General features: G+C 46.5%; 1 protein-coding gene across 2 annotated transcripts in view; it reads left to right on the top strand.

The window, feature by feature from the left end:
- KCND1 (potassium voltage-gated channel subfamily D member 1) overlaps positions 1 to 27,359 on the top strand; it is a 760,024-nt gene that overhangs the window by 695,584 nt on the left and 37,081 nt on the right. Inside the window, exons 3-6 of one of the 2 annotated variants that reach the window (XM_078664128.1) lie at positions 2,268 to 2,351; positions 7,108 to 7,116; positions 7,702 to 7,797; positions 20,451 to 20,670. In XM_078664128.1, the coding sequence (XP_078520254.1) occupies positions 2,268 to 2,351; positions 7,108 to 7,116; positions 7,702 to 7,797; positions 20,451 to 20,670 (409 nt within the window). Of the gene's footprint in view, positions 1 to 2,267; positions 2,352 to 7,107; positions 7,117 to 7,701; positions 7,798 to 20,450; positions 20,687 to 27,359 lie in introns of both variants that reach the window. The other variant, XM_078664129.1, reaches the window with a different exon arrangement.

Below are 27,359 nucleotides of genomic sequence, written 5' to 3'. Positions count from 1 at the left end.
GCGTTACACCTGTGAGTAACTGGCTTGATACTCGAATACACCTCAAAGCGGTACGAGGAACATGAATTCAGGGCTGGTGGAAGTACAAGACCAGGTCAGCACTGCAAGAGTTCGATTGAGTCGAACAAGTGCACAGCCTAACTGAAGTGCTGTCGAACGCACAACTCACTGTGGACCCTGTGTGTCATCACAATCACTGGGATCTGATTGTGCCAATACAAGCAATGTGGCTTTCTTGACTACACACACACATTGTGATCCTCTTGTGTGTGTACACCCTTACTGTGGTTCTCTTGTTTGTGAACACTTCCACTGTGTGTGCGCGCACGCGCGCCCGCGCACCCACACACACACACACACACACACACACACACACTGGTCTTCATGTGTGTGCAGTCACTGCATAGGTGCTGGGAAACGGGCATGCTGCAGATCGGAAGGTGAACGAGCAATAAAGAGGCCTTTGGATTTTATATTTATCTTGTCACATTTGCTTTGCTTCAAAGACAGAGGTCAAATATCTGGCTGTACCTTCCGAGAAATTGCTGCTCTTGGGGAAACTGGAGTGTACTTTTGTTTCTCTGACTGCAAAGTGAGAGGGTTTTGTACAAGTGGCCTAGCTAACAATCCTGCTTGGGTACAGGAAAGGAAAGGCTGCAGTATATCAGTTTTATTCGGACACACAACAGCATTTAAATATCAGGAAGTTAACTATACACACGTTTCAAATCATATCAGTCGTTTGGAAAACACAAATGAAGTTTTTAACTTTTAGGTGCAACGGAAACAAAAATTTTAATAGGATCAAAAGAAATCTCGACACTTTACTTGTTGATGCGCAAGTGATAAACATTTAGGGGCAGATGTATCAAGATTCCATTTTGCAATTCCTAAATAGCGATTTTTAAGGAATCGCTATTTAGAAATCGCAAAATGGAATGTATGCAGAAAATCGCTATTTTTTAGCGATTTCTTAATCTTCCTTATTTGCGAATTCGCATTTTGCGAATTCGCAGTTAAGGAATATTTCCCATGCATTCCTATAGGCCAGGAGGCCTATAGGAATGATTGTGAAATAATTCTCAAATTGCGAATTCGCAATTTGCTAATCGCAATTTGAGAATTATTTCAAGGGTGCAGGGGTGTCTCAAAGACACCCTGCTGCACCCCTGAAATTTACATGTGTGTGCATGTGGCGCACATACATGCCCTATGGGCATGTATGTGTGTCACATGCCACCCTCACAAATGCCAAATAGGGCATTTTTAAAAGAAATCGCAAATTACCACCAACTACAAGTTGGTGGTAATTTGCGATTTACCCAAATTCGCAATCTGAAAAAGTTACATACATCGCATTTAAGGAATAGCAAAATGTGCGATTCCTTAAATGCTTAAGCAAAATAAGGAATCGCAAATTTTTGCGATTCCTTATTTTGCGATTTTTTGATACATTTCAAAAAAAGCAAAAATGCCTTTTGCGATTCGCAAAGGCCGGAATTCGCAGAATTCCGGCCTTTGCGAATCGCAAAAGGCTTGATACACCTGCCCCAAAGTGAAACTCTATCTCCACACATTTGTTTTTTGTGCTATATATTTTTACCAGTAAAACTGCATGTCTGTGCACTACCTTTAAATGACAATCCGCTACCTCAAAAGTGCTCCAAAATGCACCACCGGCTCCATACCACATCCGGACCACTCTCCTGCTGAGGGGGCATGGCACTTTTGCTACACTTGTTTTTTGTACGATGCTTGGATCTTTCACAGTCCCTGTGGCTTCAGTGATATAACATTAATGGCAGCACCCCTACTCGGAAAATTGTTCCAGAACCACTGACGCACTGAGGTCCTCGGAGCACTTACTGGGGTTTCTTATATGCGCACAATCACTGTTGTTCTCTTGTGTGCACACACTAACCCTGGCAGTGCGTTCTATGTGGATAATATTCACTCACGATCATCCCAGAAGCTGGTAATGATATAAACATGTGAGTCTGAGGACTCCCACCGTGGAGAGCCGGTGTTACAGGTAAGTAACTTACCATTAATCAGACTCTATCCATCCCCAAAACTGCCCATACCGAGGGGACACTCTTTGGAGTAGCTGTGCGCTTTATAAATTCCCTCATTTATTCATTCATTCATTCATTCATAACAGAGGAGGGTGAAGCGAGGGCTGGCACCCTACTCCGGCTTCTGTTTCTTTGGCTGTTGCCTTGTCCTGCTTCTATCTGGCTGACCCTGCTTATCTCTCTCTCTTGCAGAAAGTCCGGCTGGCACGGATCAGACTGGCCAAGAGCGGCACCACCAATGCCTTCCTCCAGTACAAGCACGATGGGGGCCTGGAGGTAAGAGGGGCGTGGGTGTGAGGGAACACAGCCACTGGGCACAGGTCTGAGGGTGGAGGTAAGAGGGCATGAGGGAACACAGCCACTGGGCACAGGTCTGAGGGTGGAGGTAAGAGGGCATGAGGGAACACAGCCACTGGGCACAGGTCTGAGGGTGGAGGTAAGAGGGCATGAGGGAACACAGCCACTGGGCACAGGTCTGAGGGTGGAGGTAAGAGGGCATGAGGGAACACAGCCACTGGGCACAGGTCTGAGGGTGGAGGTAAGAGGGCATGAGGGAACACGAGCCCTGGGCACAGGTCTGAGGGTGGAGGTAAGAGGGCATGAGGGAACACGAGCCCTGGGCACAGGTCTGAGGGTGGAGGTAAGAGGGCATGAGGGAACACGAGCCCTGGGCACAGGTCTGAGGCTGGAGGTAAGAGGGCATGAGGGAACACGAGCCCTGGGCACAGGTCTGAGGCTGGAGGTAAGAGGGCATGAGGGAACACGAGCCCTGGGCACAGGTCTGAGGCTGGAGGTAAGAGGGCATGAGGGAACACGAGCCCTGGGCACAGGTCTGAGGGTGGAGGTAAGAGGGCATGAGGGAACACGAGCCCTGGGCACAGGTCTGAGGGTGGAGGTAAGAGGGCATGAGGGAACACAAGCCCTGGGCACAGGTCTGAGGGTGGAGGTAAGAGGGCATGAGGGAACACGAGCCCTGGGCACAGGTCTGAGGCTAGAGGTAAGAGGGCATGAGGGAACACGAGCCCTGGGCACAGGTCTGAGGCTGGAGGTAAGAGGGCATGAGGGAACACGAGCCCTGGGCACAGGTCTGAGGCTGGAGGTAAGAGGGCATGAGGGAACACGAGCCCTGGGCACAGGTCTGAGGGTGGAGGTAAGAGGGCATGAGGGAACACGAGCCCTGGGCACAGGTCTGAGGCTGGAGGTAAGAGGGCATGAGGGAACACGAGCCCTGGCACAGGTCTGAGGGTGGAGGTAAGAGGGCATGAGGGAACACGAGCCCTGGGCACAGGTCTGAGAGTGGAGGGAAGAGGGCATGAGGGAACACAAGCCCTGGGCACAGGTCTGAGGCTGGAGGGAAGAGGGCATGAGGGAACACGAGCCCTGGGCACAGGTCTGAGGCTGAAGGTAAGAGGGCATGAGGGAACATGAGCCCTGGGCACAGGTCTGAGGCTGAAGGTAAGAGGGCATGAGGGAACATGAGCCCTGGGCACAGGTCTGCGTACACGAGATAAGAGGGTATGAGGGATCGCGAGCCCTGGGCACAGGTCTGAGGCTGGAGGTAAGAGGGCATGAGGGAACATGAGCCCTGGGCACAGGTCTGAGGCTGGCTATATGAAGGCATGAGGGAACACGAGCGAAATTCGGACCAGTGCTACATTTATCACTAAAATCAAGCCCATTAAAATGCTGACACAAACAAAACTTTCTAGTAGGAAAATTGTGAAGGTTATTTCCCAGAGAGATGAGTCAGAACGTGTATCATGAACTTCAAATGTTACTTGTCAGAGAGATCAGGTGCACCATGGGTCTTAGAGCGAGTGGAGGTTAGCATAAGCTGTTGAAGCAACACTTTGAAAGGGCACTGCATACCCTGTCTTTAACCATCTCTCCCTAATGGCCAAAGGTGCCTGAACACTGTGGTACTTTCTATTCTCAGAGGGCGGGCAGAGGCGGTGACACACCCGGCTCACAGGCCACTGTCTTTAAAAGACTGGGAGAGGTCTGGGAGCATCTACGACATGTGAGGCACCTGATTTGTATTTTACTCAGACCCAGCCCTGCTAGTCTTTCCCAGCCGTACGGTCGAGTTGTTTCAGAGACAATGGCCGTAGGAAATCCCCCGAGCAATAGAACCCCGTCCGTGAGTCAGATAGGTGGGCTATGGAGGTTCCGCTTCATAGAAATAAAGGAAAGGTCCACGTGACTCTGTACTCTCCACAAAGGAGAAGAAATTCTACTACTACAGTTCATTCTGTGTGTGTGCTGGGTTTGAAGGAAGCTTGCACTACTGTGTGAAGGAAGCTTGCACTGCTGCTGCCTGTGCTGTAGATTTTCATTGTGAAGGAAGCTTACACTGCTGCTGCCTGTGCTGTAGCGTGTCTGTGTGAAAGAAGCTTGCACTGCTGCTGCCTGCACTGTACCTTTTCTGTGTGAAGGAAGCTTGCACTGCTGCTGCCTGTGCTGTAGATTTTCATTGTGAAGGAAGCTTACACTGCTGCTGCCTGTGCTGTAGCGTGTCTGTGTGAAAGAAGCTTGCACTGCTGCTGCCTGTGCTGTAGATTTTCATTGTGAAGGAAGCTTACACTGCTGCTGCCTGTGCTGTAGCGTGTCTGTGTGAAAGAAGCTTGCACTGCTGCTGCCTGTGCTGTAGATTTTCATTGTGAAGGAAGCTTGCACTGCTGCTGCCTGTGCTGTAGCTTTTCTGTGTGAAGGAAGCTTGTATTGCTGCTGCCTGCGCTGTACCTTTTCTGTGTGAAGGAAGCTTGCACTGCTGCTGCCTGCGCTGTACCTTTTCTGTGTGAAGGAGGCTTGCACTGCTGCTGCCTGTGCTGTACCTTTTCTGTGTGAAGGAAGCTTGCACTGCTGCTGCCTGTGCTGTACCTTTTCTGTGTGAAGGAAGCTTGCACTGCTGCTGACTGCGCTGTAGCTTTTCTGTGTGAAGGAAGGTTGCACTGCTGATGCCTGCGCTGGAGCTTTTCTGTGTGAAGGAAGCTTGTACTGCTGCTGCCTGTGCTGTACCGTTACTGCTGCTGCCTGTGCTGTACCGTTTCTGTGTGAAGGAGGCTTGCACTGCTGCTGCCTGTGCTGTACCTTTTCTGTGTGAAGGAAGCTTGCACTGCTGCTGCCTGTGCTGTACCTTTTCTGTGTGAAGGAAGCTTGCACTGCTGCTGACTGCGCTGTAGCTTTTCTGTGTGAAGGAAGGTTGCACTGCTGATGCCTGCGCTGGAGCTTTTCTGTGTGAAGGAAGCTTGTACTGCTGCTGCCTGTGCTGTACCGTTACTGCTGCTGCCTGTGCTGTACCGTTTCTGTGTGAAGGAGGCTTGCACTGCTGCTGCCTGCGCTGTACCTTGTCTGTGTGAAGGAAGCTTGCACTGCTGCTGCCTGCGCTGTAGCTTTTCTGTGTGAAGGAAGCTTGCACTGCTGCCTGTGCTGTAGCTTTTCTGTGTGAATGAAGCTTGCACTGCTGCTGCCTACTCTGTACCTACAAAAAAAGTTGATGGATGGATTGCTGAACATTGTCAAACATTCACCCCAGTACAGAGATCTGGGCCTTCAGCCAATGTTTTTTTGCTCACTTCGCCACTCCAGTTGGCCCCAGCCATATGCAAATCAGTCTTGAGCCTGTGCCTCTTGGGGACAGTCCAGCCCGAACTCCAAAGTCAGGTCCTCCCAGGGCCAGAAACAAGCATCCTCTGACCGGTTTTGGGGTATCACCCCTCTTCAGCCAGGCTAGCTTGAATCCAGTGGTGCAGTGAGCAAGAGACCCACATCTGGGCATACCCTTCCCACTTAGGGCGACTACAGCAACACAAAAAGATGATGGATGGAATGCTGAACATTGTTAAACATTCCCTAGTCACAGATCTGGGTAAATCCATTGTTTTTTTGCTCGCCACGCCACCCCAGTTTGAATCCAGCCATATGAAAATCAGTCTTGATCCTACTCCTCATGGTAACAGGCCAGCCAGAACTTTTGCATTACTCTGTACCTGTTCTGTGTATAAGAAAAGCTTGCACTTCCGCAGCGTACTCTGTACCTGTTCTGTGTGTGAAGGAAGCTTGCACTGTTGCTGTCTACTCTGTACCCGTTCTGTGCCTGAAGGAAGCTTGCACTGTTGCTGCCTACTCTGTACCCGTTGTGTGTGTAGGAAGCTTGCACTGTTGCTGTCTACTCTGTACCTGCTCTGTGCCTGAAGGAAGCTTGCACTGCCACTGCCTGAAACTCTGTACCTCTTCTGTGTGTGAAGGAAGCTTGCACTGCCACTGCCTGAACCTCTGTGCCTCTTCTGTGTGTGAAGGAAGCTTGCACTTCCGCAGCCTACTCTGTACCTCTTCTGTGTGTGAAGGAAGCTTGCACTGCCACTGCCTGAAACTCTGTACCTCTTCTGTGTGTGAAGGAAGCTTGCACTGCCACTGCCTGAACCTCTGTGCCTCTTCTGTGTGTGAAGGAAGCTTGCACTTCCGCAGCCTACTCTGTACCTCTTCTGTGTGTGAAGGAAGCTTGCACTTCCGCAGCCTACTCTGTACCTGTTCTGTGCGTGAAGGAAGCTTGCACTGCCACTTCCTACTCTGTACCTGATCTGTGCCTGAAGGAAGCTTGCACTGCCACTTCCTACTCTGTACCTGATCTGTGCCTGAAGGAAGCTTGCACTGCCACTTCCTACTCTGTACCTGTTCTGTGTGTGAAGGAAGCTTGCACTGCTGCTGCCTACTCTGTACCTGTTCTGTGTGAGGGAAGCTTGCACTGCCTCTGCCTACTCTGTACCTGTTCTGTGCGTGAAGGAAGCTTGCACTGCCTCTGCCTACTCTGTACCTGTTCTGTTTGTGAAGGAAGCTTGCACTGTTGCTGTCTACTCTGTACCTCTTCTGTGTGTGAAGGAAGCTTGCACTTCCGCAGCCTACTCTGTATCTGTTCTGTGTGTGAAGGAAGCTTGCACTGCCACTTCCTACTCTGTATCTGTTCTGTGTGTGAAGGAAGCTTGAGGGTAGCAGTGCAAGCTACCCTCTCACAACCTGAACAAGTTGTGCCTAGAACGAAGCAGTGCACGCTGCCAGCTCACAGCCAGAACGAGGCCTGCACTGCTGCCTTCTACAAAGGCCTCGCTCTGTTTGTGAGAGGAAAGCTTGCACTGCTGCTTTCTATGCAGAAATCGTTCTGGTTCCAGTTACCATATTGTTATTTTCCAGAGGTGTTTTGAAACTGCAGCTTAAGACACACAGGTGAGGATATGAGCAGGTCTGGCTTTAGAAGGAGGTCTGTGCATGTGTCATTGTCCCTCATCTTGGAACGCAGATGTGTCTTTCCTCAAGTGTCCATGAGATGGTGGTGTTTCCCCACCAAACAAATGGAGGATACTTGAGTATGGAGTATAGAGGCTGCAATGCAAGTGAATGACATTGTACTGAGAGGTCTGAGCAGCTTCCTGCTTGTGTGGGGCTGCCATCTTGAATGGGTCTGGGGGAAGGAAGCCATTAACCTTCCACCTGCCACCACAGTTCCTGCTTTTAAAATGTTAGCTGGGACAGCACCACCCACAATGCACCCTACTTCTTTTGAGTGTTTATGACATGTGCCCAGGTGGCAGGCGTTGCAATCAGTGCCCTTTGTTCTTCTTCTTCCCTCCAGGAGCAGGGGACCGAAGCACATGCTCTGTGTATAAAGAACCGCTCCACCTTCCAGCAGCAGCACCACCACCTGCTACACTGCCTGGAGAAGACCACGGTGAGTGGGCGAAGCTCCATCGGGGTCTCCAGCGAGGGGACCAGGCGGGCGGGGGCGCTCCAGCAGCCCTGAGCACAAGGGTGCCGTCATAATTACTCTAAAGAGGGCAGTATGGACCAGGAGGGGGTCAGTGGTAGTCTGAAGGGGGCAATATGGACTAGGAGGGGGTCATTGGTACTCTGAAGGGGGCTGTCAGGACCAGGAGGGGTCATTGGTACTCTGAAGAGGGCAGTCTGGACCAGGAGGGGGTCATTGGTACTCTGAAGAGGGCAGTTTGGACCAGGAGGGGGTCATTGGTACTCTGAAGAGGGCAGTCTGGACTAGGAGGGGTCATTGGTACTCTGAAGAGGGCAGTCTGGACCAGGAGGGGTCATTGGTACTCTGAAGAGGGCAGTCTGGACCAGGACGGGGGTCATTGGTACTCTGAAGAGGGCAGTCTGGACCAGGAGGGGTCATTGGTACTCTGAAGAGGGCAGGCTGGACCAGGATGGGGGTCATTGGTACTCTGAAGAGGGCAGTATGGACCAGGAGGGGGTCATTGGTACTCTGAAGAGGGCAGTCTGGACCAGGAGGGGTCATTGGTCCTCTGAAGAGGGTAGTATGGACCAGGAGGGGGTCATTGGTACTCTGAAGAGGGCAGTATGGACCAGGAGGGGTCATTGGTCCTCTGAAGAGGGCAGTATGGACCAGGAGGGGTCATTGGTCCTCTGAAGAGGGCAGTTTGGACCAGGAGGGGGTCATTGGTACTCTGAAGAGGGCAGTTTGGACCAGGAGGGGGTCATTGGTACTCTGAAGAGGGCAGTCTGGACTAGGAGGGGGGTCATTGGTACTCTGAAGAGGGCAGTCTGGACCAGGACGGGGGTCATTGGTACTCTGAATAGGGCAGTCTGGACCAGGAGGGGTCATTGGTACTCTGAAGAGGGCAGTCTGGACCAGGAGGGGTCATTGGTACTCTGAAGAGGGCAGGCTGGACCAGGAGGGGGGTCATTGGTACTCTGAAGAGGGCAGTATGGACCAGGAGGGGGTCATTGGTACTCTGAAGAGGGCAGTCTGGACCAGGAGGGGTCATTGGTCCTCTGAAGAGGGCAGTATGGACCAGGAGGGGTCATTGGTACTCTGAAGAGGGCAGTGTGGACCAGGAGGGGGTTATTGGTACTCCGAAGAGGGCAGTATGGACCAGGAGGGGGTCATTGGTACTCTGAAGAGGGCAGTGTGGACCAGGAGGGGGTTATTGGTACTCCGAAGAGGGCAGTATGGACCAGGAGGGGGTCATTGGTACTCTGAAGAGGGCAGTATGGACCAGGGGGGTCATTAGTACTCTGAAGAGGGCAGTGTGGACCAGGACAGGGGTCATTGGTACTCTGAAGAGGGCAGTATGGACCAGGAGGGGGTCATTGGTACTCTGGAGAGGGCAGTATGGACCAGGAGTGGGGTCATTGGTACTCTGAAGAGGCCAGTATGGACCAGGAGGGGGTCATTGGTACTCTGAAGAGGGCAGTCTGGACCAGGAGGGGGTCATTGGTACTCTGAAGAGGGCAGTCTGGACCAGGAGGGGGGACATTGGTACTCTGAAGAGGGCAGTCTGGAGAGGAGGGGGGTCATTGGTACTCTGAAGAGGGCAGTATTCACCAGGAGGGGGTCATTGGTACTCTAAAGAGGGCAGTATTCACCAGGAGGGGGTCATTGGTACTCTGAAGAGGGCAGTATTCACCAGGAGGGGTCATTGGTACTCTGAAGAGGGCAGTATTCACCAGGAGGGGGGTCATTCCTACTCTAAAGAGGGCAGTCTGGACCAGGAGGGGGGTCATTGGTACTCTGAAGAGGGCAGTCTGGACCAGGAGGGGTCATTGGTACTCTGAAGAGGGCAATATGGACCAGGAGGGGGTCATTGGTACTCTGAAGAGGGCAGCCTGGACCAGGAGGGGGTCAATGGTACTCTGAAGAGGGCAGTCTGGACCATTAGGGGGTCATTGGTACTCTGAAGAGGGCAGTTTGGACCAGGAGGGGGTCATTGGTACTCTGAAGAGGGCAGTTTGGACCAGGAGGGGGTCATTGGTACTCTGAAGAGGGCAGTCTGGACTAGGAGGGGGGTCATTGGTACTCTGAAGAGGGCAGTCTGGACCAGGACGGGGGTCATTGGTACTCTGAAGAGGGCAGTCTGGACCAGGAGGGGTCATTGGTACTCTGAAGAGGGCAGTCTGGACCAGGACGGGGGTCATTGGTACTCTGAAGAGGGCAGTATGGACCATTAGGGGGTCATTGGTACTCTGAAGAGGGCAGTCTGGACCAGGAGGGGGTCACTGGTACTGTGAAGAGGGAAGTGTGGACCAGGAGGGGTCATTGGTACTCTGAAGAGGGCAGTATGGACCAGGAGGGGGGTCATTGATACTCTGAAGAGGGCAGTATGGACCAGGAGGGGTCATTGGTACTCTGAAGAGGGCAGTCTGGACCAGGAGGGGGTCATTGGTACTCTGCAAAGGGCAGTCTGGACCAGGACCGGGGTCATTGGTACTCTGAAGAGGGCAGTATGGACCAGGAGGGGGTCATTGGTACTCTGAAGAGGGCAGCCTGGACCAGGAGGGGGTCAATGGTACTCTGAAGAGGGCAGTCTGGACCATTAGGGGGTCATTGGTACTCTGAAGAGGGCAGTATGGACCAGGAGGGGGTCATTGGTACTCAGAAGAGGGCAGTATAGACCAGGAGGGGGTCATTGGTACTCTGAAGATGGCAGTATGGACCAAGAGGGCGGTCATTGGTACTCTGAAAGGGGCAGTATGGACCAGGAGGGGGTCATTGGTACTCTGAAGAGGGCAGTATGGACCAGGAGAGGTCATTGGTACTCTGAAGAGGGCAGTATGGACCAGGAGGGGGACATCGGTACTCTGAAGAGGGCAGTATGGACCAGGAAGGGGGACATTGATACTCTGAAGAGGGCAGTATGGACCAGGATGGGGTCACTGGTACTCTGGAGAGGGCAGTCTGTACAAGGAGGGGGTCATTGGTACTCTGAAGAGGGCAGTAGGGACCAGGAGGGGTCATTGGTACTCTGAAGAGGGCAGTATGGACCAGGAGGGGGGTCATTGGTACTCTGAAGAGGGCAGTATGGACCAGGATGGGGTCACTGGTACTCTGGAGAGGGCAGTAGGGACCAGGAGGGGTCATTGGTACTCTGAAGAGGGTAGTATGGACCAGGAGGGGGGTCATTGGTACTCTGAAGAGGGCAGTATGGACCAGGACAGGGTCACTGGTACTCTGGAGAGGGCAGTATGGACCAGGATGGGGTCACTGGTACTCTGAAGAGGGCAGTCTGGACCAGAAGAGGGTCATTGGTACTCTGAAGTGGGCAGTCTGGACCAGGAGGGGGGTCATTGGTACTCTGAAGAGGGAAGTCTGGACCAGAGGAGGGTCATTGGTACTCTGAAGTGGGCAGTCTGGACCAGGATGGGGTCACTGGTACTCTGAAGAGGGCAGTCTGGACTAGGAGGGGGTCACTGGTACTCTGAAGAGGGCAGTCTGGACCAGAGGAGGGTCATCGGTACTCTGGAGAGGGCAGTAGGGACCAGGAGGGGTCATTGGTACTCTGAAGAGGGCAGTATGGACCAGGAGGGGGGTCATTGGTACTCTGAAGAGGGCAGTCTGGACCAGAGGAGGGTCATCGGTACTCTGAAGAGGGCAGTCTGGACCAGAGGAGGGTCATCGGTACTCTGGAGAGGGCAGTAGGGACCAGGAGGGGTCATTGGTACTCTGAAGAGGGCAGTAGGGACCAGGAGGGGTCATTGGTACTCTGAAGAGGGCAGTATGGACCAGGAGGGGTCATTGGTACTCTGAAGAGGGCAGTATGGACCAGGAGGGGGTCATTGGTACTCTGAAGAGGGCAGTCTGGACCAGGATGGGGTCACTGGTACTCTGGAGAGGGCAGTCTGGACCAGAGGAGGGTCATCGGTACTCTGGAGAGGGCAGTCTGGACCAGAGGAGGGTCATTGGTACTCTGAAGTGGGCAGTCTGGACCAGGATGGGGTCACTGGTACGCTGGAGAGGGCAGTCTGGCACACAAAGTTGTCAGTGGTGACCTAAAGAGGGCAGCACATTCCGCAGGGTAGCGTATGGAGTGCTTCTTCAGGCTCCTCCTCCTGCTCCCCAGGCCACTTCCTACTCTTATCCGGCTCTGAAGGGTGCAGGTGGCCCCCTCACTCCAGGCCATAATGGACTCCCGTCCTGAACTTTTCTCCTACACATCACTGATTCCAGGTCTAATTAGTTGAATAGAAACAAAAGAAGACTACAACACCCAGCATGCATCAGTCTACCACACAAAAGTCCTGGACTGGCAACACTGTAATGCCAAGGAGGGTGGTGGTAAGCCTATATGGGGCCTTTTCCACTCAGACCAAGTCGTTTGTGGGTCGGGGGAGCCTAGTTACATTTACACCAGGGAGAAGAGGAAAGCCAGGGCAGGCTCCAGTCCTGTGGCTGTAGCATTGCTGCTGAAATAAAGCATGTTCAGAACATCACTTTTTACTACATATGACAATAACGTTCCTCACAATATTATGAGAGGGTTAAATCTGACATGTTCAGGCTGTCACAGGTCTGTAACCACAGAAGCTGACAGGGCAGGCCAGAAGCTGTGTTTTGTTGCTGGTCTGAATCTGCCCTGAGGCTCACGTGTGACATTTAACTTTTAAGCCACTGGTGCGTCTTTTGTACCATGGTACTTCTGTCCACTGTGATTCCCCAGTCCTTCGTCTGTTGGTAACAAGGACCCCCTGATACGGATCAATATCCTGGGACAGGGTAAACACTATATGAAAAGTAACACTCCCAGGCATACAGTACGAAAATTTACACAATAGATTAAACAAACAAACTAGTTCAGTTTAGAAAAAATACATATTTTTAATTTGATTAAAAAGAAACATTAAAATTCAATACATTGCTCAAAATTGATAAAAATAATCATATAATGATATATATGTGTACACAAATGAAGATTTAAAAAGAGGTTAGATGGCATCCGGTCGACGCGTTTCGACATATAATTTATGTCTTCATCAGGACTTATACCATCAAAATTCTGTAAAAAATCAGAACATGATTTTAATGTTATTAAATTCCTATCGTGACAAGTCACAACTGAACTAGTTACAAGTTTGTTACACCATTCTATTGGTAAGAATATAGTATTCTATTCACATTCTTGATATACTGCTTTACATAAACATTTAAAAACCTATGCGTATACAAAAAATTATTTTTTAAATAAAAAATTTAAAAAAACCTGGGATGGTGTGATTAATGTTCGTAAATCTGGCAGGGGAGACCTGACCAAACAATCTTTTTCCCAGTCATGGAACAACAGACCCAATTCAACTAAAGACATGTTAAGAAGTTAATACAATTATAACCAGTCCCTTGTTTTTGAGCATTTCAACCTAGAGAAATAAATCAAATAAAGTGATTGATAGTCTTCTTATATCTTGCACCATATATGTTTCAAAACTAGGTATAATTGAAAACAGTACTGGTTTCTAATCAAAATCACATGATTGCTTGGTACATGGTCCACAAAATATGGTCATAATCCTCTTAGGTTTATTTAAATATGGCTGTTTTTAGACAATGAATAGGGCCTATTTACTCGTGATTACTAAAGTAGATGGAAATGAAGAGAAAATGAAGAGACAGAAAGTGGAGAATACTCATTAAGACACTCCTTAATTCAATGGTATTTAATATATCCATTGGTTATGTCCAAAACACTATCAATTCCTTGAGATCAATTGGGAGGTGCTCTTAGTAAACACCACATGTTAAGTTGACTCATCTTAATCAAAACCATGTTCTCATATTAATTATTGTCAAAACTACTATAACTCCTATTTAGATTACTAACCTAACGCACGTTCTTATAATTATTGTTTTCTTACCTAAGTAGTATTTTTATCCTTGGACACTGCTATGATTCTTATCTACTGGGACTATGATGTATTTATATAGTAGGGTTATTTTGGTCCAGGGCGTAGTCACCTCCCTGCAAGTAAATAATATGGTTGCATTAATAGCACGCTATTACTATTTATTTTTTAGTTTTTCTAAGGGGAGCAAACACACATAACATTAGTTCTCTTACCTTATATTAATTTTTAGTATGCCTTTCCTCTGGGGTCTAATTAGTCGGTTCGGCAACACCGTAGAACAATAATATATTAAAAGTATCCTACCAAAAGATACAGAGAACAAATTTAAGTGGATGAACCGGAAGAATATAATCATATTACACTATCAGTGTAGCCGCTTACCTAAATCACAAGAGACGCCTGCTCATAGTTATAGTCCTTTCTCTGTTCTTTTGATGAATTCACAATACCAATCGTGCGCAGGGTGGGCGTTAATATGCCGCAGCCGTTCAATAAAAGGGGCTCCTAATGTAAAGATATCAGCTCAATATAGATCATTGTGTTTTAGTATAATCGAAGCCATTGGACGCGTTAAAACAAGATTTACCTTAATTTCACGGGGCACTTTAAGCAAATGATGTCGTATTCGCCTCGTGGTCGGGTGTGCGAAAGCTTGAAACCGGCGTCTTGATATCGACTGTATGTCCGGCAGAATTTAAAAGCCAAACGCACGTTACTCCTATTAAATAAGCGGCAAACCATTAGCATTTGAATGGCTCTGTGCAAAGTTGCAGTCAGATTTAGGCTACCCTCAGCGAGACTCGCGTTCTCTTACCGTGAGCGCTATGGGCTGACAGCTGCATCCGGATACTCTGCCAACGGGTCAGGTTTTCAAAAAAGAGCGACTCTGATTGGAACTTCAAACGCGCTTTTATATGCGCATTTTTTATTGGTTCTTGCTCCACCTGTGATTATTAAAGGGCACTACTCTAGTTTGCACTATGCGGGCCGTATTTCTAGCGTCAGTGAGGTTGAATGTAGGGATATTTTTACAAAACTAATAGTTGACTATCTAAAAGGGATTAATAGATCCAGTTAAATTATATTTATATTAAAAATGTAGCCAAATGCTTAATAAATTTTGAACCAGTTAACAGTCAATTGGGGCTTTATAAATCAAGATTTTTGAAGTCTTCATATGATCGCATTCTCCCAGGGTAATTCATTATTAAGGCCCTGGGTGAAGGTCTTAAGGGAATAGATCCAAAAGACTTCACGTTTCTTTCTTATCTTCTCTCCTCCTTTGGTATTTGGTGTATGGATCTTTTCCAGGATACGCCACCTCAGATCTGATGGAGCATGCTGGAAATCCATGAAATGTGCGACAAGTGGTGCTGACAGTTTTTTAGTTTTGATTGCTGACTTATGTTCGGTCAGGCGGGTTTTAATTGCTCTCGAAGTTTCGCCCACGTAACCCAGGTTACAGGGGCATACGAGGAGGTAAATAACATTGGTAGTATTGCATGTCCACAGCTCATTAGCTGTCATGCTGTATCCATTCAGCTGGAATGTCTCTCCTGTTATAATGTTATTGCAGGATTGGCAAGAGCCACATCTGGAAGTACCTTTCACAGGGTTTGCACCTTGTATCGATTTTTGTACAAACAAGGGCCTTTCAGAATTGCCTGTATGTCTAGATCTTACGACATAGTCTTTTAAATTTTTGTTTCTCCGATGTGCAAACATCGGTTTCTTAAGTTTAGGTTTAGATGGCTCTATGTTTAGTAAGTGCCAGTTTGCATTCACTATCTGTCTAATGGTTGCATTCATCGTTGAATGTCGTGTGACACAGACCAATTTAGGTTCCTGGACTTCATTTTTTGGTCTTAAGAGTACGTATTGTCCTCATAGATTGTAATGCATATGAAACCAACATGCTTAATATGCTGAATGACCCTCTTTTCTATAAAGAAGTCACGAACAATCCAACTGATAGAGTAGTGAGAAAAATTCGTGAAACAACAAAGAGAGCATTCGATAGGAATTTAATAACTAAAAAAGAATATGAATTCTTAAACACCTCTCAAGGTAAATTAGCGTGCATTTATGGGTTGCCCAAAATGCACAAAAATCAACAGGACCCCCCCCTATCGACCTATTGTTTCAACAATTGGGACCCCTACTGAGGCCATTTCAAAGTATGTAGACAACATACTGAGACCTTATATTTCACTATCCCCATCATACATTAAAGATACCGGTGAAATAATAGCCAAGGTAGAAAACCTATCATTCAATGAGAATAAGGATCTATTGGTTACGCTTGACGTTGAAGCGTTGTATAGTAATATCCCACAGAAAGGAGCGCTTGATGCCACCATGTGGTTCATAAATTTACATCAGATACCCTGTAACAAGCAGTTTGTTCATGACTGCTTATCTATAGTATTGCAGGAAAACGTTTTCCAATTTGGAAACCACATGTATCAGCAAATTAAGGGCGTGAGCATGGGGGCAGCCATGGCTCCGTCCATAGCTAATATATACATGGCTCTCTTTGAGGCACGTAATATATACAATGAGATGGCCCCTTTCTATGAGTCTGTTTCCCACTGGCACAGGTATATTGATGATATTTTCTTTATCTGGACCAGTGGGGAACAGGCTCTTGAAGAATTCTTGGAGTGGATAAATCTTGCGGATGAAAATCTTCATTTTACTGCCAATGTCAATGCTACCAAGGTTGAGTTCCTGGACGTATATATTAGAAATGTAAACAATAAATTGGAAGTAGACCTGTATACTAAGCCCACCTCAAGAAACACCTTGCTCCATTTCTCGAGCTATCACCCGAGGAGCCAAAAGGATGGAATACCCTTCTCGCAGTTTCTCAGGGTGAGACGTAACTGCACAAACATTAAAGACTATGATATCCAGTCCGAAAAGATGAAGAAAAAATTCCTTGACAGAGGATACCCCCATAGGTTAGTCCGTGAAGCTTACAAGAGAGCCCGATATTATGACCGGGACGTACTCTTAAGACCAAAAAATGAAGTCCAGGAACCTAAATTGGTCTGTGTCACACGACATTCAACGATGAATGCAACCATTAGACAGATAGTGAATGCAAACTGGCACTTACTAAACATAGAGCCATCTAAACCTAAACTTAAGAAACCGATGTTTGCACATCGGAGAAACAAAAATTTAAAAGACTATGTCGTAAGATCTAGACATACAGGCAATTCTGAAAGGCCCTTGTTTGTACAAAAATCGATACAAGGTGCAAACCCTGTGAAAGGTACTTCCAGATGTGGCTCTTGCCAATCCTGCAATAACATTATAACAGGAGAGACATTCCAGCTGAATGGATACAGCATGACAGCTAATGAGCTGTGGACATGCAATACTACCAATGTTATTTACCTCCTCGTATGCCCCTGTAACCTGGGTTACGTGGGCGAAACTTCGAGAGCAATTAAAACCCGCCTGACCGAACATAAGTCAGCAATCAAAACTAAAAAACTGTCAGCACCACTTGTCGCACATTTCATGGATTTCCAGCATGCTCCATCAGATCTGAGGTGGCGTATCCTGGAAAAGATCCATACACCAAATACCAAAGGAGGAGAGAAGATAAGAAAGAAACGTGAAGTCTTTTGGATCTATTCCCTTAAGACCTTCACCCAGGGCCTTAATAATGAATTACCCTGGGAGAATGCGATCATATGAAGACTTCAAAAATCTTGATTTATAAAGCCCCAATTGACTGTTAACTGGTTCAAAATTTATTAAGCATTTGGCTACATTTTTAATATAAATATAATTTAACTGGATCTATTAATCCCTTTTAGATAGTCAACTATTAGTTTTGTAAAAATATCCCTACATTCAACCTCACTGACGCTAGAAATACGGCCCGCATAGTGCAAACTAGAGTAGTGCCCTTTAATAATCACAGGTGGAGCAAGAACCAATAAAAAATGCGCATATAAAAGCGCGTTTGAAGTTCCAATCAGAGTCGCTCTTTTTTGAAAACCTGACCCGTTGGCAGAGTATCCGGATGCAGCTGTCAGCCCATAGCGCTCACGGTAAGAGAACGCGAGTCTCGCTGAGGGTAGCCTAAATCTGACTGCAACTTTGCACAGAGCCATTCAAATGCTAATGGTTTGCCGCTTATTTAATAGGAGTAACGTGCGTTTGGCTTTTAAATTCTGCCGGACATACAGTCGATATCAAGACGCCGGTTTCAAGCTTTCGCACACCCGACCACGAGGTGAATACGACATCATTTGCTTAAAGTGCCCCGTGAAATTAAGGTAAATCTTGTTTTAACGCGTCCAATGGCTTCGATTATACTAAAACACAATGATCTATATTGAGCTGATATCTTTACATTAGGAGCCCCTTTTATTGAACGGCTGGGGCATATTAACGCCCACCCTGCGCACGATTGGTATTGTGAATTCATCAAAAGAACAGAGAAAGGACTATAACTATGAGCAGGCGTCTCTTGTGATTTAGGTAAGCGGCTACACTGATAGTGTAATATGATTATATTCTTCCGGTTCATCCACTTAAATTTGTTCTCTGTATCTTTTGGTAGGATACTTTTAATATATTATTGTTCTACGGTGTTGCCGAACCGACTAATTAGACCCCAGAGGAAAGGCATACTAAAAATTAATATAAGGTAAGAGAACTAATGTTATGTGTGTTTGCTCCCCTTAGAAAAACTAAAAAATAAATAGTAATAGCGTGCTATTAATGCAACCATATTATTTACTTGCAGGGACGTGACTACGCCCTGGACCAAAATAACCCTACTATATAAATACATCATAGTCCCAGTAGATAAGAATCATAGCAGTGTCCAAGGATAAAAATACTACTTAGGTAAGAAAACAATAATTATAAGAACGTGCGTTAGGTTAGTAATCTAAATAGGAGTTATAGTAGTTTTGACAATAATTAATATGAGAACATGGTTTTGATTAAGATGAGTCAACTTAACATGTGGTGTTTACTAAGAGCACCTCCCAATTGATCTCAAGGAATTGATAGTGTTTTGGACATAACCAATGGATATATTAAATACCATTGAATTAAGGAGTGTCTTAATGAGTATTCTCCACTTTCTGTCTCTTCATTTTCTCTTCATTTCCATCTACTTTAGTAATCACGAGTAACTAGGCCCTATTCATTGTCTAAAAACAGCCATATTTAAATAAACCTAAGAGGATTATGACCATATTTTGTGGACCATGTACCAAGCAATCATGTGATTTTGATTAGAAACCAGTACTGTTTTCAATTATACCTAGTTTTGAAACATATATGGTGCAAGATATAAGAAGACTATCAATCACTTTATTTGATTTATTTCTCTAGGTTGAAATGCTCAAAAACAAGGGACTGGTTATAATTGTATTAACTTCTTAACATGTCTTTAGTTGAATTGGGTCTGTTGTTCCATGACTGGGAAAAAGATTGTTTGGTCAGGTCTCCCCTGCCAGATTTACGAACATTAATCACACCATCCCAGGTTTTTTTTAATTTTTTATTTAAAAAATAATTTTTTGTATACGCATAGGTTTTTAAATGTTTATGTAAAGCAGTATATCAAGAATGTGAATAGAATACTATATTCTTACCAATAGAATGGTGTAACAAACTTGTAACTAGTTCAGTTGTGACTTGTCACGATAGGAATTTAATAACATTAAAATCATGTTCTGATTTTTTACAGAATTTTGATGGTATAAGTCCTGATGAAGACATAAATTATATGTCGAAACGCGTCGACCGGATGCCATCTAACCTCTTTTTAAATCTTCATTTGTGAACACATATGTATCATTATATGGTTATTTTTATCAATTTTGAGCAATGTATTGAATTTTAATGTTTCTTTTTAATCAAATTAAAAATATGTATTTTTTCTAAACTGAACTAGTTTGTTTGTTTAATCTATTGTGTAAATTTTCGTACTGTATGCCTGGGAGTGTTACTTTTCATATAATATTCCCCAGTCCTTCACCACACTGAAGGGCACAGCCTGTGCACCGGGAGACCAGTTAGCACCTCCCAGTGCTCAGAGTCAGAATCCCAGCAAGTCCAGTCAAAGAATTTGGGAGGAAAGACTCCAAAAGGTGCACTTTCTTACAAAAATTATACTTGATTTCCACAGATGTTTCACTTAATTCTTCTAATGTTGCCAAGAACAGAAGGGGGCAGGCAGCCCATACCCAATTAGCTGGCCAAGCGCGCACTCACCAGGAAGTTCCTTCGTACCAGGACTGCACGCCTCTGGGTGGTAACACGCTTATCTGCCTGGCAGTTCTCAGGGTGATGGTTAGATCTTCGGACCCCCCCCACACTTCCTGCCTGAACGGGTGCCCAGCACCCAATCCACCAGAGATGCCTTGTTCGTTACCTTGGCAATAGACCGCGACATTGGCGGCAAGTGGGTTTTTTTCCCCTGGAAGGGGCTCAAAAAAGAAGCCCCCTCTTTCCCAGATTACAGAGCCCAAAAATCCATCTCAGTTGTGGAACCTCAGACAGGTGGGACTGAAACCACAGAGCATCAGTTTATACACCATTCAGCTTACATTGCCACCCCAAACCAATCCACCAAAGCTTCTCCATGACTGACATTTTACTGATCCAAAATGGCCGCCCTTTGTTGTGGTGTGGGGTGACTGCGCGTGCATGGTATACAGTGTACTGAGCATCTCTCCCTCTCTTTGTATATAGTGTCATGAGTTCACAGATGAGCAGACGTACAGCGAGGCCTGCATGGCGGAGTCCATTGGCTACCGGACGAGTCGCAGCACCTCCATCTCCTCCCACCAGGGCATCGGCACGTCCTGCTGCCCGCGGCGCAACAAGCGTCGAGCCATCCGCCTGGCCAACTCCACTGTGTCCGTCAGCCGGGGCAGCATGCAAGAGCTGGACACGCTGCAGATCCAGAAGAGCACCATGCCGCAGAGGTAAGGAAGGCGCTGCACGCGCACTCAACAGTCAGCTGCACTCATGAGATGTAGACACTCATGCTTCCGCTGCACTCAACATTATGCGGCACTCATGAGGTGGAAACACTCAGGCCCTGGCCCAGATCTCCCCGTACTGCTGCATCGCTCTTGCTCCTGTCTTCTCTTTGCTTTTTCCCTGTTTTCACTGCTTTCTCCTTGCTTTGTCCCTTGTTTTTGAGTGCCTTCTCCTTGCTTTTCCGTTTTCACTGCTTTCTCCTTGCTTTGTCCATAATTTTTGATAGGGGTGGGTGGAATTTGCGTAATCGCGTTACGCAAATCTCCGCGAAACGGTAAAACATCACCGCGAACACGCAGAAATTCCGCGAACACGTGGAATTGCTTGTTCGCGATGCTTTATATCTCGCGAACACGCATTTTAACAACGCGAACAAGCAAAACATTTTGCGAAGTCACAGAACGCAGACGTTTGGGCAATTTCGCGTTCTCCGCGGAATGCGAAATTACCCAAATTCCGCGAGCGGAACAAAATTTACCGCCCGGGCCTAATTTTTGAGTGCCTCCTCCTTGCTTTTCCATTGTTTCATTGCTTTTCTCAATGCTTCTCCCTCACTGCTGTCCCTCCCACCTCCCGCATAGCCCTGCGCGCTGCTTCCCAGCACCCCTCTCTCCACCCAGGACCTACCTAATTGAGTTTGTAGCACGACCCCATTGAGCAGGCCCCAGGCCCAGCCTTCCCTGTGCTGCTGCATCACTCTTGCTCCTGTGTTCTCCTTGCTTTTTCCCTGTTTTCACTGTATTCTCCTTGCCTATTCCCTTGTTTTTTGAGTGCCTTCTCCTTGCTTTTTCCCATTTTCACTGCTTTAGCCTTGCTTTTCCCCTCGTTTTTTAAATGCCTTCTCCATGCTTTTTCCCCATTTTCACTGCTTTCTCCTTGCTTATTCCCTTGTTTTTTGAGTGCCTTCTCCTTGCTTTTTCCCATTTTCACTGCTTTAGCCTTGCTTTTCCCCTCGTTTTTTAAATGCCTTCTCCATGCTTTTTCCCCATTTTCACTGCTTTCTCCTTGCTTATTCCCTTGTTTTTTGAGTGCCTTCTCCTTTCTTTTTCCCCGTTTTCAGTTTTCTCCCCGCTTTTTCCCATTTTCACTGCTTTAGCCTTGCTTTTTCCATTTTTTTTTAGTGCCTTCTCCTCGCTTTTTCCCATTTTCACTGCTTTAGCCTTGCTTTTTCCATTGTTTTTCGAGTGCCTTCTCCTCGCTTTTTCCCATTTTCACTGCTTTAGCCTTGCTTTTTCCATTGTTTTTCGAGTGCCTTCTCCTTGCTTTTTCCCCGTTTTCACTGCTTTCTCCTTGCTTATTCCCTTGTTTTTTGAGTGCCTTCTCCTTTCTTTTTCCCCGTTTTCACTGCTTTTTCCTTGCTTATTCCCTTGTTTTTTGAGTGCCTTCTCCTTGCTTTTCCCTGTTTTCAGTTTTCTCCTTGCTTTTTCCCTTGTTTTTTGAGTGCCTTCTCCCTGCTTTTCCCTGTTTTCACTGCTTTCTCCTTGCTTTGTCCCTTGTTTTTTGATTGCCTTCTCCTTGCTTTTTCCCATTTTCACTGCTTTCTCCTTGCTTTGTCCCTCGTTTTTGAGTGCCTTCTCCTTGCTTTTCCCTGTTTTCACTGCTTTCTCCTTGCTTTGTCCCTTGTTTTTTAGTGCCTTCTCCTTGCTTTTTCCCATTTTCACTGCTTTCTCCTTGCTTTGTCCCTCGTTTTTGAGTGCCTTCTCCTTGCTTTTCCCTGTTTTCACTGCTTTCTCCTTGCTTTGTCCCTCGTTTTTGAGTGCCTTCTCCTTGCTTTTCCCTGTTTTCACTGCTTTCTCCTTGCTTTGTCCCTTGTTTTTTAGTGCCTTCTCCTTGCTTTTCCCTGTTTTCACTGCTTTCTCCTTGCTTTGTCCCTCGTTTTTGAGTGCCTTCTCCTTGCTTTTCCCTGTTTTCACTGCTTTCTCCTTGCTTTGTCCCTCGTTTTTGAGTGCCTTCTCCTTGCTTTTCCTTGTTTTCACTGCTTTCTCCTTGCTTTGTCCCTTGTTTTTGAGTGCCTTCTCCTTACTTTTCCCTATTTTCACTGTTTTCTCGTTGCTTTGTCCCTCTTTTTTCAGTGCCTCCTCCTTGCTTTTTCATCGTTTTCATTGCTTTTCTCAATGTTTCTTCCTCACTGCTGCTCCCTTCTACGTCCGTTTTCCCACCTCCCGCATAGCCCTGCCCACTGCTTCTCAGCACCCCTCTCTCCACCCAAGACCTACCTAATTAAGTTTGTAGCACGACCCCATTGAGCAGGCCCCAGGCCCAGCTCTCCCCGTGCTGCTGCATCATTCTTGCTCTTGTGTTCTCCTTGCTTTTTCCCTGTTTTCACTGTATTCTCCTTGCTTTTTCCATCGTTTTTTGAGTGCCTTCTCCTTGCTTTTTCCCCGTTTTCACTGCTTTTTCCTTGCTTATTCCCTTGTTTTTTGAGTGCCTTCTCCTCGCTTTTTCCCCGTTTTCACTGCTTTTTCCTTGCTTATTCCCTTGTTTTTTGAGTGCCTTCTCCCTGCTTTTTCCCCGTTTTCACTGCTTTTTCCTTGCTTATTCCCTTGTTGTTTGAGTGCCTTCTCTTTGCTTTTTCCCCGTTTTCACTGCTTTTTCCTTGCTTATTCCCTTGTTTTTTGAGTGCCTTCTCCTTGCTTTTTCCCATTTTCACTGCTTTCTCCTTGCTTTTTCCCTCGTTTTTTGAGTGCCTTCTCCTTGCTTTTCCCTCTTGTTAATTGCATTTCTCCCTCATTGCCGCTCCTGCGTTTTTTCCCGCCTAGCCCTGCCCATTGCCTCCCAGTGCCCCCCTCCTCCCAGGACCTACATAACGGAGGCCGCAGTGCGACCCAATTGAGCAGGTGCCAGGCCCAGCTCTCTCCGTGTTACTGCATCGCTCTTGCTTCTGTCTTCTCTGCTTTTTTCTCCTTAGTTGTTTTAATGCTTTCTCCTTGCTTTTCCCTCATTTTCACTGCTTTCTCCTTGCTTTTTACTGTGTTTAGTGCTTTCTCCTTGCTTTTTACTGTGTTTAGTGCTTTTTCCTTCCTTTTCCCTCGTTTTCACTGCTTTCTCCTTGCTTTTTACTGTGTTTAGTGCTTTTTCCTTCCTTTTCCCTCGTTTTCACTGCTTTCTCCTTGCTTTTTACTGTGTTTAGTGCTTTCTCCTTGCTTTTTTCTGTGTTTAGTGCTTTCTCCTTGCTTTTTTCTGTGTTTAGTGCTTTCTCCTTGCTTTTTTCTGTGTTTATTGCTTTCTCCTTGCTTTTTTCTGTGTTTAGTGCTTTCTCCTTGCTTTTTTCTGTGTTTATTGCTTTCTCCTTGCTTTTTTCTGTGTTTATTGCTTTCTCCTTGCTTTTTTCTGTGTTTAGTGCTTTCTCCTTGCTTTTCCCTCGTTTTCACTGCTTTCTTCTTGCTTTTTCCCCCGTTTATTGGAATGCCATCTCCTTCCTTTTCCCTAATTTTCATTGCTTGCTCCTTGTTTTTTCCTTCTATTCTTCGACTGATCCCAGTGCCTGGAAACCATCACGGGTGATTAGCCGCACTCTACAAATCTAAGTTGACTGATTGAACACTTGTACTTCCACTGCACTCGGGAGATACAGACATTCGCACTTCCACTGCACTCAACTGTGTCCAAGTTCCCATAGAGGACATCTTTGCACTCCTGGTTTCCACCTCTTGGGTACCACCCATCTACTGCTCCTCCTCCTAGGGGTTCCAGAATTGTTTCCCACTTCTTTTCTGATCATGTTCCGCCAAAGGTTCCTTCAACTATGCCAATGCGCGTAGTATTTCTATCCTTTTCTCCAGCCAACGAGACAGTTCAGACCAGATGAATCTTCAGTTTCTTAACCTGTTCTTCTTTCATGGTGGTCACCGGGCACACCAATAAATAAACCATGTGTAGCAGAGCCTGGTCCAAGTGATGTGAGGTTGCCATGGAGATGGTTTTAGTGATGGCAGTGGTGTCTGGATGGAGGCTTGAGTTCCTTCACTGTCTAGGAGATTTATAAGGGCACCTTCTGTTCCAGGTTCAAATCCTACTAGGGTCGGCTCCACCCTTCTCCCTGAGAGTAGTAATAACCCCTCCTCCCAAAGGGCAGGGCACTCTCAGCCAATGTGTAGCATTACCTCAACTCAGGCCCTAAGTACAAAGCCCTGCAATTTGCAAACTCAGGGGCATATTACCAACAGTTAGCGATATTTATCGCTAACTGAGCTTAGCGTTAGTTTTTTTAACGCCGTGCTTCGCCCAATATTATCGCTGAGATAACGTCCTATTACCAACGTTTATCTCAAAAGCGATAATATTGCAGGCGTTAGCGTGAATATTGCTGGAAAACCAGCGGTGTTCACGCATTAGCGTGCAAATGCTGTTAGCCATGTTATCCACCTCCCATTGGATAACATGGCTAAGAACTGGTATTTGCAGGCATTAGCGTTTGGCGATATTCGCGCTTAGCGCGAATATTTTCATCGCTTCGCCTTTCTTGGTAATAGGCGATAGCGAGGTTAGCGACTGCTTTCAGTCGCTAACCGGTTGGGTACACCCACTTTGCATGTCATTAGCGATAATTATCGCTGACATGCAAAGCGGGCCCCAAACCGCTCGCTATCGCCTACAAGCTGTCGCTAACTGGTGTTAGCGACAGCTTGGTAATAGGGCGATGGAATTATCGTCACTTAGCGGCCGCTAACGCGGCGATAATTCAATATCGCCACCCTTGGTAATATGCCCCTCAGTCTTTGTTCTCATTTCAAAATCCACTTTACGAGTTAGAAATGTCATATTCAGATCCAAAGACAGTGTTTTTAATGTTATTTTAAATTCTGTTAGGAACATGTGTTATTTAATTTCCTCTTAATTAGCATATCCTTTTCACTGTTTCAAAGGGGCATTGCTGTGTTGTCAAAAGACACAATAAAGGGCTTCCTGCCAAAAGGTTGCTTCGGATTTCCATGTGGATCATTCCATTTCTCTGCCTGTATTAGTTCCTGATTCCAAAGCCGCAAATGAGTGGTCCTTCCACACAATTACCTCTGAAAGGTGCTTATGCTGTGAAATATGTAGAGGAATAAAAACTTCTAAGAGACAAAACAGCCTTTTTGCAAGTTCTGGCTCAGAAGCAGGGAAACACTGCCGCAAGGCAAGGTCAGCGTTTTCTAAGCACATAAGCGGATTATGTCCAGTTCCCCGCTCATGTTTCTTTATGATGTGAAGTCTTTCTTCTCTGAAATTGAACCTATAATGCCTCTTTTCAGATAATGGCCTTTGGCTCCATTGTGCACCATGGGCACAAGCTCTGAGTAAAGGACACGTCTATGTCATCAGCCTCTCACATCCTCTGTTATTCTTTTTATTTACCTGCAATTGATTTGCTGACAGCCTTTCCTTCCTCCTCAAAGGAATGGGTTATCCTTGAAATGTTTGCAGTTTGTCACAATGAAGTATGTGAGTGATTTGTGTGAAATGTTACTAGTTTAACTTCTATCTCACACATTCGTCCTCTTCCTCTCTCTCATATTAGCCCATTCTGTAATCCCAAAGACTCCAGGATTTAATAACTTTCATTGTATCAACTGTAATAAAATGTAAGGGTTGGGCAATGTTTTCAGCTCACAGAATGACTGAGACCCTTTCTTCAGATGACGTTGGTGCCTTGGCCAGGACATGAAACTGCTTTTGACATTTTTAGCTGTTTGCGCTCTGTGTAAAGTCACTGCGTGTGTCCCACATGTAAACCAAACTCTGCTGCGTATTGCACCGAGCGGTAAAAGGCTTTGTCTCTTTCTAGCTTGGCGTGGATGGCACTGTGGTAGTCCTATGCTTAAAAACTCTGCTAGAAAAACAGACATCTCAGGTTAGCAGATTCAGAGGGTCGCTGGTGTAATGAGGTGCTCTATATAAACGAGCTGCTCTCCAACAACATCTTTGGAACTACCCAGAGTTCCCTGCTTCCCTAATATATATGTATATAGATATATATATGTATGTATGTATGTATATATATATGACTTTCCACTCAGTGTTAAAATGTTGTGAATAAGGCGGTTCTGCCGCCGAAACGCGTCGAGCTAATCGGATGGAATAAAGACAACTTTTCTTTGATCTTGATCCCACGGTGTCAGCGCCTGATTTCATATGTAAGGATCCAGGACTGCAAATTATATATATATATATATACTTTTGCAGATGTGTATGGCACACCCCATGTCCTGTAATTTGACATAATGTACTTGGAATTTTGTGACATTTTATGAAATTACAATTTCCAATTTCGCACAGGCCTACTCGAAGGGCAAGGAAGCTCCACAGGGGTGTTTGGGGGTTGAGTTATCAGGACAGAGCAAGAAAGACAGGTGCAGGTGCAACCTAATCCCAAGTAGCAAGAGACAATCAGACCCTAGTAAAATGCCTCAAGAAAACAGATGCACAGCCCTTACATCAACACGAAGAAACGTCACCAAGCAGTGTGTAGGAAGACATATAATCACTACAAGCAATCCCTGGGTATGTGGAGGACACATGTAGTAACGTGACGCTACACAAACAGGTAAGTTGAAGTTCTTCTTTATTTCTTGTAAGTATAGAATAGGCACATCCCCAGCTGCAGGCACTGGGTGAGACTCAGAGTCCTCTCAG

Source organism: Lissotriton helveticus, chromosome 10 (assembly GCF_964261635.1).
Source record: "Lissotriton helveticus chromosome 10, aLisHel1.1, whole genome shotgun sequence".
Taxonomy (NCBI): domain Eukaryota; kingdom Metazoa; phylum Chordata; class Amphibia; order Caudata; family Salamandridae; genus Lissotriton; species Lissotriton helveticus.
This window is presented reverse-complemented; position numbering and strand designations above follow the sequence as displayed.